The sequence below is a fragment of the Centroberyx gerrardi genome, chromosome 10 (assembly GCF_048128805.1).
Source record: "Centroberyx gerrardi isolate f3 chromosome 10, fCenGer3.hap1.cur.20231027, whole genome shotgun sequence".
Lineage (NCBI taxonomy): Eukaryota > Metazoa > Chordata > Actinopteri > Beryciformes > Berycidae > Centroberyx > Centroberyx gerrardi.
Genome location: NC_136006.1, coordinates 13,338,448 through 13,348,220, shown reverse-complemented (window position 1 = coordinate 13,348,220; position 9,773 = coordinate 13,338,448). Strand labels below are relative to the sequence as shown.

Sequence of the window (9,773 nt, the reverse complement as noted above, 5' to 3'; positions counted from 1 at the left end):
CAAAGTAAAAAAAATTGCGTCAGCTTGTTACAGCTAATTATTTTAGTTTTTCTCACATGAAAAAAGTTCAGTTTAAAGAAACCAAATATCTGTAGTAATCTTAAATCAAAAAAATTAATTATAACCAATGAAAGTTCTCAAATATCATGAAATCATAATTTCTACTTGTAACAATGTTTTTCTCTGCATTAACTTAGATTTTCACCTTGGCTTGAGCCAATATCTTACACAACTACAAAGTAATATTTTGTGCAAATACAATGTATTTTTTCACTTTCAGAAAAACAATGAAACTGCGCCAACTGTGTTGCAAGTAACTGAGTTACTTTCCTCCAAGTTGAAAAAACAAGTTGGTTGAAATTCTGAAAAGACACACACATAGTTACATTCTTAACATTTATTAAGACATCTTTTACATCGGCGTCAACAACTCCATACATTTCAAATGAAGCAACTGAATGTCCTTTTTACAACTTAATTTTCTCCTTTTGTATAGCATCAAGGTTTGAGGTATTTAGAGAGGTTAAAGTGCACATTCAAAATACCTTATACTTATCAATTAAGAGCAAAACAAAAGTGCATTTACTCTGTAAAGTATTAATAAGCATCACATATCACAAAACGCAACATTTACAGTTGCCAATTCAATCTAAAACCAACCAAGATGCCTCTTTAGACCAAAGTTTGTCTGTTGGATTTCCAACATGACTATTTCAACATAAGTGGTCAGTTCAGTTGCATTACTCCAAAGGATTTTGAAATGACATGTCAATACAGTCAAAGTGCTTAAGAGCCAGAAGTCTAAAACATTCCACGAGTTCAATGTCGGAATAAATTAAAATCAAACAATTGTACATAACATCTGACAGCAAAAAAAAGTTGTTATAGCTCCAACAAAAGGTTCCTGCCTTAAAGTTGGTGAACATCCCTCAGATGAAAGACATTTTAAGTGACAATTAGTGGCAGTAACATACTTGTATGAAATAACAGCATAAAACGCTAACAGTATCAGCAATTAACAAGACAAAAAAAAGTCTCCTTTATAAAAATGCTAAAGTGCCATTTTAAGACCAAGAAACACATGTCCACGATAAATTTAACATACAAAATCTGACCCTGGCAAGTATAAGAACTTGAATCATACCAGTACTTACTCTTGCAACATCACTGCCTTTGCATTCAAGATATTTTACAGTAACCAAACCCGTCAAAAGTAAAACAGAACATTAACTTAAAATGGTCTTCAAAGCGACCATTTATCAATTATCATTTTCCCCCACAATTCCCCATATTTCTACTTGCTCCCAATATCTCTAAATCTTGCAGGTTGTTGGTTCCTCAAAATTTCTCAAAACAAACCACATTATGGTCAAACATAATGTTCATTCATTTAAGTAAAAAAAAAGTAAAAAAAAAAAAAAAAAAAAGAAAGAAATACAATTTCTCTGCTGCCATTTATGGTCTACTGTTCATTGAAACTAAAGGGTCTATTAAAAATACAAAGATGAACATAAAATTGTTAATGTCACATTATAGCAGATAGACAGCTAGGCTATATTCTCTCCATGCTACACATTTTGGTTTTATGGGCAAAGGTTCCATCAACAATTATGTCTAAGCTGTGATGATTGGTAAGGCTCAGGATAACTGTAATAATATCTTAACTAAAGACAGTTTTAGCTAGTTCTCATATTTTCCACAGAGGTTGTGTACCCTTCCTGTCATTTGCCTACTTTCTATGTCCATGGTGATTTTTTGGAAGGCCTCAAAGGTATATTGTGTTTGACTGGATAGCGCAAGTTGAGTATATAAATCAGGCCAAACATCATGCCACAAGCAGATGCGACTGAGGACAACTCATTTAGTACCTCCACACCGTCACTGACAATGCCACTGTCCACTGGAGGGGCGAGAGCATCACCTTCTTCACAGAAGACAAAGATCGCCATGCTGGTGTGCTGTCTCTGCCTCTTCCTTTTGGACAACCAGAAGACAGACAATTAAGTTTGGTTCTTTACCGAGTGCTTTTCTTTCTACAACAATTATTATTCTTGACTCAGACAATAAATCATGCAAGTATAATATAATAAAGTGCACTCCTATGATCACAATTTATATTTAAATATCAGAGAGAGAGACTCAGTGCCATTCTAGGGTTAGGGGGGGATAGGGCAGGAGAGTTATTGATTAGTCTGATCAAATGCCCAGGGCCAACAGTTATATTTAACAGCAAACATATCCTGATCTCACTGCATTGCCATAATTTGCTACCTTACCAGGTACTCTTTGATGAGGTGGCTCACATCTTCACCCAGGTACATCATGAGGCACTTTAGGAGGCACTCTCTTCTGATGTTAATGTCCAGACTCTAGCAACACAGACACAGATCAAAAGATAATCAATGTAATAGCTTTCAACTCACCGACTGAGACACAACTGAACTGATAAGGAAATCACAAATTTCATTCATATGCATTTCATACCTGATCCAAAGGTTTAAGGATGTCCCTGGTTTTCTCACAGACTGCTCCACCTTTGCTCCTAATGATCTGGAGAAGCTGACTGCTCTGCTTATCCAAACAGGCCAAAAATCGTGCTTGAAGAGGTACCGTTGTGATGCGTAGGAATTCATCATTGATCTGAAATATACAAATCAGACAACAGATTTTGTGTTAGATAGCCACTCTGAAAAATCTATCATGTATGAGGACACAGCCCACATATATTTACAATTTAAATATTATAAATTTATTTTAATGTCTGTTGTCTATAAATCATACCAAGCTGAAATAACTGCTGGAATATTTTAAAAATTTTTTTATATTTTATATTTTATATTTTTAAAAGTACTTTTCACCCTGTGCTGTAATCATCATCATGATGTATCATGATGTATCATGATGTATGCCAACTGTTTTCTGTAAGACACTGAGCCGCAGATACTAACTGCAGTTTCTTCTGTTACAGAAACTCCTGCTCTTCAAGAACCACTGACACTTCTCTGGAAAATGCTCCCAAAGAAATTAACTTATTTATAATGTGTTCTGGCCTTTTCACTAGTTTCTTTCTTTACTAGATTTCTTAACCCTTTGATTTTACTGAATCTTACCTTGTACTGACATATTACAGCTGCCCTCTGTGGACCGGGGCTCTCTAAATATCGACCTGTTATAAACTAGTGTTCCAGTTCAAAGATGATTGTGTTTTTGTTTTTTTTTTGTCTTGTAATGCTTGATACTCCTGAGAATGTTTCACCCATATAAAATGGAACATGTAGAATGGAACGTATTTTGAAATAAATGTTTACTTTACATATAACAGTTTGTCTTGGATCATCTCTTAAATAAGTCTCATTTGTCATCACTCTGTAGTCCATTGCCCTCAAATTACTTTTCTACATCTTACCTTGGTTATTACATTTTACCAGCATTGTTTTTCTAGTCACAAATATCAATATTATGTTACTAACAGTGTTTTTATTTATACGTCTTACAGAATATACACTGATACATTTTTTGAATGTCTCTTCCTTGTGAGTAATTTATGACAATATTGACTAAAGCCACACATCTAGACCACATAGTCCAAGTTAACCAACATGCTGTTGCCTCAGTGTAGAGATAGTATTACTTGTAGCCATTATTATTCTGCTGCATGTATTGATTTAATCCATGCGACTGAACTACACTGGATCAAAGGTGGGTCACCTCACATTTCATGACATAAATATTAGTACTCTGATCAAACACAGTCCTATATAAACAGTGCATGAAGATAGGTTTGCATTCTCTGCAACCTGCAACTTAGATGCAAGGTTTGCTAGTGAAAAAAAAAATCTTAAATTATTATCATTGGGAATATTCTAGGTTCGTTTGATGTCATGCCAAGGTTTACTTGAGTTTGCAAGTGTTATACTGTCTAGACTGTCATAGCAAAATTTCTATAAGCTTGATCTCCCTATGCAGTGCCCAGAAACACACCTGGTTGGAAGAAGACTCAATTCCATTTACATAATAGACATTATCAGTAACTCAAGCAGGTTAACTCAAATTGGACATCTAAATATAAATTTACAGACAGTAAAATAAATTAGAACAACCATCAAAGCCCAAATACATTCATAACTTTAATAGGATAAAGAAAAGTACATAGGCATAGTCTGTAAACTGAGAATTTCGAGATGTAAATAAATATATAATAGTAAGTAGGTGCATAGAACTGCTTATGCTACATGTAGCTGGTTAACTACAGCAATGTTATAACGTTAGCTAGCTAGTTTGCAAGCGACCTATTTAATCAAGAAAGAAACAAAAACAAAATAGAAACCATCCGTTATTGTTCTTAGGTCTTGCCTGTTAAACCTAAGTGTCGGCGGACGTGTAGGTTGAGTTTAATGTGATCTAGGTTGATCACATACAGCTAAAAGCCTAGCTGTATAGCTTGTCAACAGTGGAAGTAGAAGCGGTGAATGCGCACGGAGCGTTCCCGTGGCCTAGAGGCGCGTTCACGGAGCTCCAGAAAATCCAGCTTGATACGGCTCTTGGTGGCTTCCAAAGAAAAATGGACCCAATGATTTAAAACTTGATAATTCAAAGAGTCGTTTTTGACTTTGAGTGATACCCAGAAAAATTTTCCCGGAGTTTTACAGCTGTTTCTTTCCCCATGTATGTCTATGGGAAAAAGTCTTTTTGGGCCCCATGGCGTCACGTGACTTGCAATACCGAGCTTGGCCACTACGCCAAAATCGCCGCACAGCCCAGAGCTCTTCCTGGGGGCTTGGATAAAACGGCATTTCGAGAGTATCTAACTTCCGTATCGTGACGTATTTCCGAGTGAAACAGGAAAGACAGGCGGGACATAACGTTGGGAGGAATTTGATTTGAACGTTGAAAAGTGGGTGTGTCATAACACCCGAAGACACACCGAAGTACCATGCTGTTGCTAGCTAGCTAACTAATGAATCTTAGCCTCTTAGCTCTGTGCGCTAAAAGTTGAAGATTGATTGATGGGTGGATGTCATGATATTATTGGTTGAAATTAGTTACGGGCATGCTTACGTAAGCACACGGCATATTTTGTTTTACAGGAAGAAAACATGATTGAATTTTGATATAAGAATACAATGAAATTGATTTTTGGTATTTTTTTTGGCATATATTGTTAAATAGGTGCACAGTATGACCGGGGATGTGATCTAAAAGGGTTAAAAAGACATTTTTCATTTCATCTCGTCTTTAACAGAGTGGCGAGCAAAAACGTAAATTTAGTAAATACGGTGGCATGCATCGAAAACGTCGAGATATCAATAGAATTTCAATGTTTCTGATTGACCACTTCACATCAAAGGTCCTGGTTGGACGCAACATGTCGTTAGCTACCGTTAGCCCCACGTCGTGTAATGAACGACGATGGAAAGTTCGATTAACAGCAATTAGTCATATTAAAATCACATCAACGCGTAACGATGTAAAAAAAAATAATTCAACGGTCTTTTTATATTTCTTACCGATTTCCATCGGTCTCGTGGCTCTCGCCCAGTCTTCATGCGGGAAAAGATGGCGGACAATCTTACCAAAGTTTGATTACGTCAGTAGTCACATGACATGCAAACTTGAACATGAATGAGAAATTGCTGTTAGATTCAAAGTCAGTCAATTACATTAAACCAATGAGGCCTTGTTTTAAGTTGAATAAAACTGATTACAATAGATTAAACCAAAGAAAAGACTGAAAAGTAATTTTATTGGTTCAGATCAAGTAGAAATCACTCCTTACATGAGGCAGCCCATGTTCACTTTTTTCAGTGTACTTTAAGATATTATAGTGATATACTATTGGAGATAAATACCAAAAGTACAGTAAGGTCACTGTAAATTCACTGTTGAGTACCACACACGTGTATAAGTTCCTGTAGGAATAATAAAGGAATAGAATGGTGATTTTTCGTCAGGGATAATAGTCAGCTTAATAGGCTATAGCCGATTTGGATAATTTCGTATTTTTCCCATGGTTTAGGTAAATGCCAATCTGATCTTAAAACTAATAGAGTGATATTAAAAGCTTATAAAGGGTACAGTTATTCCGCCGCTTGCTAGATGATGCTGTGTCCGATCGTCGTGTATGAGGGGCCATATAGGCCATATTTCAAACTATGCTCATATATACACATGAAACACACACACAGCCTACATACTCTGTGTACATTCATATGTGAAACACTGACACATACATGTGTACTCCTGTATACTAACACACATACATATGAAACACTTGCACATATACAAGTGAAACATTTATACTTATGTATCTGAAACACTCACATACACACACACACACACGTGAAACACTTCCATATGCATTGGTGAAACACACATATGAAACGACTGCATATAAATACATAAAACACCCCTGCATGCATACGTTAAACACTTGTACATGAATGTGTAAATTAAAAGTATACATATACTGTATGTACAAGTATTTTATGTATGAGTGTTTCACATACGTAGGCTATGTGTGAGTTTCTCACATGTGAATGATCTCAGTATATCTCGAAAGCACGACACATGCCCCAGCCCCCAGAAGAGCCCTAGGCTGTGCAGTGATTTTGGCATAGTGGCCAAGCTCAGATGTTAAAGTCACGTGACACCATGGGGCCCAAAAGGAATCTTTCCCATAGAGATACATTAGAAAAGAAATTCCTGTAAACTGTAAAAAAACAAATCTGGGCATTGCACTGGTTCAAAAATAATTTTGTGACTCAAATTTGTGACTCATTGGGTCCATTTTTCTTTAAAAGCCACCAAGAGCCATATAAAGCTGTGCTGTCCCAAAAGTAAGATAAAAAAAAAAAGATGGGGATGCTTATCTCATACCTTACAACCTTCTTTGACTTAATTTGACACTTTTACACTATGAACACTACGTCTGAATACATATGAATTTAGTGAAAAGGCCTGAGCACATCATAAATAAGTTAATTACTCTTTGCTCTGAAACAAACACTGGGAACATTTTACAGAGAAGTCTCAGGGGGTTCTTGAAGAGTAAGAGTTTCTGTAACAGAAGAAACTGCAGTAAGTATCTTAGGCTCAGAGCCTTACAGAAAAATATCAACATCATCATGATGAGGGTGAAAACGGTTTCATTTGTGAAGCACTGGCTGCAGTGGAGTTGAAAAGGGTGATACCATTCATGTACAAGTGTTTAACGTATGCATGCAGGTGTGTTTTCTATGCAGTAGTTTCAAGTATGTGTGTACAAGTGTTTCACCAATGTATCTGCAAGTTTTTCACGTGTGTGTGAGTGTTTCACATACATACGTATTAGGGGTGTAACGATATATCGTGGAACGAAATTTCGCGATCCAAAAACAAGACAATAGGCATCGTGGAGGTGAAAAATGGTTCGCAATATCAAGTAAAGCTTATCAATTAGTTGCGCCACCAAAATGTAGACTACTCTTTGTTTTCATTTACATACTTTAAACACCAGAGGGCGGAATCAGTAATCCTAGATCTTACTGAGTGGCGTTATGACGTCATTGACACCGACGTTCACTCGAGACCAAGGAAACTATAAAAGAAGGAAGGGTCATTACGTCATGTGACAGCATTCGAATTTTGCATTGGTGCCAGACTTTGGTGCCACTTCTATTGAAGTTAATGGGGCGGGCATGGCAAGTCCCACTATAAGCCATCATATCTGTGTTGTTTCACCTTTGACTGAAAAATGCTTCCACAAAATAAAAAAAAACACATTACGTGATGTTGACTGATGTTTTTTTTATCTAAATGTACGCGTTCGTTTTCCTTGTTATTGGTCTCCAAACAGATCATGGCTCTGTCCAGCAGCTGCATATAGCTCAACTCAAGCCCCTGTTTGGTCCAAGATAGCTACATCATGATACATGACCAAACGGGGCAGGTCCGACCTATTATCGCTGACCTGACTGCAATTATAACCAGATCAATTTAATAATGGCTCTGATTATAACTGGCTGGACTCAATGATATGGCCTGTCAGAGTTAGGTAAATATCCTTAAGCCAAACTAGGACTTGACCGTATGTTACAATGCCTACAGTTCGCCTCAATGATTTACATTCGTACTAGTCATCTAGCTTATATTATTAGCTAGCACACATAAGTCATGATGACAACGATTAAGCTAGAGAGGCTGTAACATTTGCTATCACTCACCAACACCGCAGCTCCCTGACTGAAAAATAAATCACGTTTTTCAAACCCTGTCTGTTTCTTTTACACCTTCACGACGATTATTTCTTACTAACGTTAACGGTTTTTAACGGTTTAAAAACCGGACGTCTCAACAGAGGAGATGGCGATCCCATTCAACTCAATGTCGGCCGAACTGAAAGTTTTCACACTTGGCACCAATGTGCGTTCACGTGCAACACAGTGACGTAATGACCCTTCCTTCTTTTATAGTTTCCTTGCTCCAGACCCGGATGAGCCAGGGGTGTACCGTGCAACAGGAAAATGGAAAGCGGTGATATCGAAATACACTCGTTACGTTACATAACATTATCATCGTTATTTTGACAGAGACGGGGGTAAGTGTTGTGAGACATTCTCAAATTTTCTATCCGGTCTGTTTCCTCAACATTGCAGTTGTTCCCATAGATATAAAAACGGTTGTTCCTACCAGTTCTGCGGTCTCGGCCCGGCCCAAATGTTGCGGTTGAAAGTATCATGTCCATGCGGTGGAAAAAGAGAGTATGACACCGCTGTCAGCGGCAGTTTAAGATCTTACGGATAAATTGACGCCTCTGGTTACTGGTGTTACTGGTGTGTAAACTGAAAACACAGGCAATGGTAGCCGCCATATTGGTCTGAAGTAAACGTTACTATGGTTACAGACATTATTTACAACTATCGCAAGGTCGGAGTGGAGTGACTCCTGTTACCCGTTCAGACACAGTGGTAATACTGCTCCACCATACATATGCAAATTCACTCTCATTCATAAATTTGGTTGTCACTACCAAATTCTGGCAAAACACCAAAGACACCAAAAACTGTCAAAGGTGTCAGCTGCTGCATGAAAATGTTGACATGCTAATTTTCTTAAAAAATAAATAAAACATGTCCTCCTAGGTTAGAAAATCAGTGTCTGAACATATTTGTTGTTTTAATTTAAGTTTAAGTTTTGTGGCCTGCCTGGCCAACTAAGGTGTTTGGAGAATGTTAGATCAACCATGTTCAGACATTTGCACTTAATTGTAAAGAGGACATCCTTATTTAGACATTTTATTTTAATTTACAATTTGTTTCATTTAGACAAGCATCCGCTGTTAAAAGCTGATTTATTTTATTCAACAGATTCTATTATTTGCTTTTTGCACTGAAAAATATATAACAAAGAAAGAAACCATTATAAAAGAAACTGTAGGAATAGGTTAAACTTCAAGTTGAAAATATTGTTTTTTTTTTACATTTTATGTCTAAGCAATAAGGAAAGAATCTTCTACAGTTATAATTTGTTTCCATTTAAACTTTGTTAAAAATATCGTCATTTTATTGAACGTGAAGCCTGTACAGTGTATCGTACCGAACCGTGAGCTGAGTGTATCGTTACACCCAGTGTTGGAAATTAACTTTTTCTTCCACCAGCCAAAGTGGCTGGTGGAAGAAAAAGTTTTTTGTGTGTAACTAACTTTTGTGTAACGTTTGTCTTGCTTTGAAAAAAAACAACAACATAAAAAGTATTAATTTAATATATATTCACCTATGGTTATCCATTTTTAATTC

General features: G+C 36.7%; 1 protein-coding gene across 1 annotated transcript in view; it reads right to left on the bottom strand.

Annotated features, from left to right (window-relative positions):
- Positions 1-422: 422 nt before the first annotated feature.
- The window catches only part of LOC139915827 (sacsin-like), a 33,219-nt gene continuing 23,868 nt past the window's right edge, over positions 423-9,773 (bottom strand). Inside the window, exons 9-11 of the mRNA XM_078285880.1 lie at positions 2,485-2,640; positions 2,277-2,369; positions 423-1,974 (exon numbers count right to left, since the gene is read on the bottom strand). Coding sequence (XP_078142006.1) covers positions 2,333-2,369; positions 2,485-2,640 — 193 coding nt within the window. The 3' untranslated portion in view covers positions 423-1,974; positions 2,277-2,332. The remainder of the gene's footprint in view (positions 1,975-2,276; positions 2,370-2,484; positions 2,641-9,773) is intronic.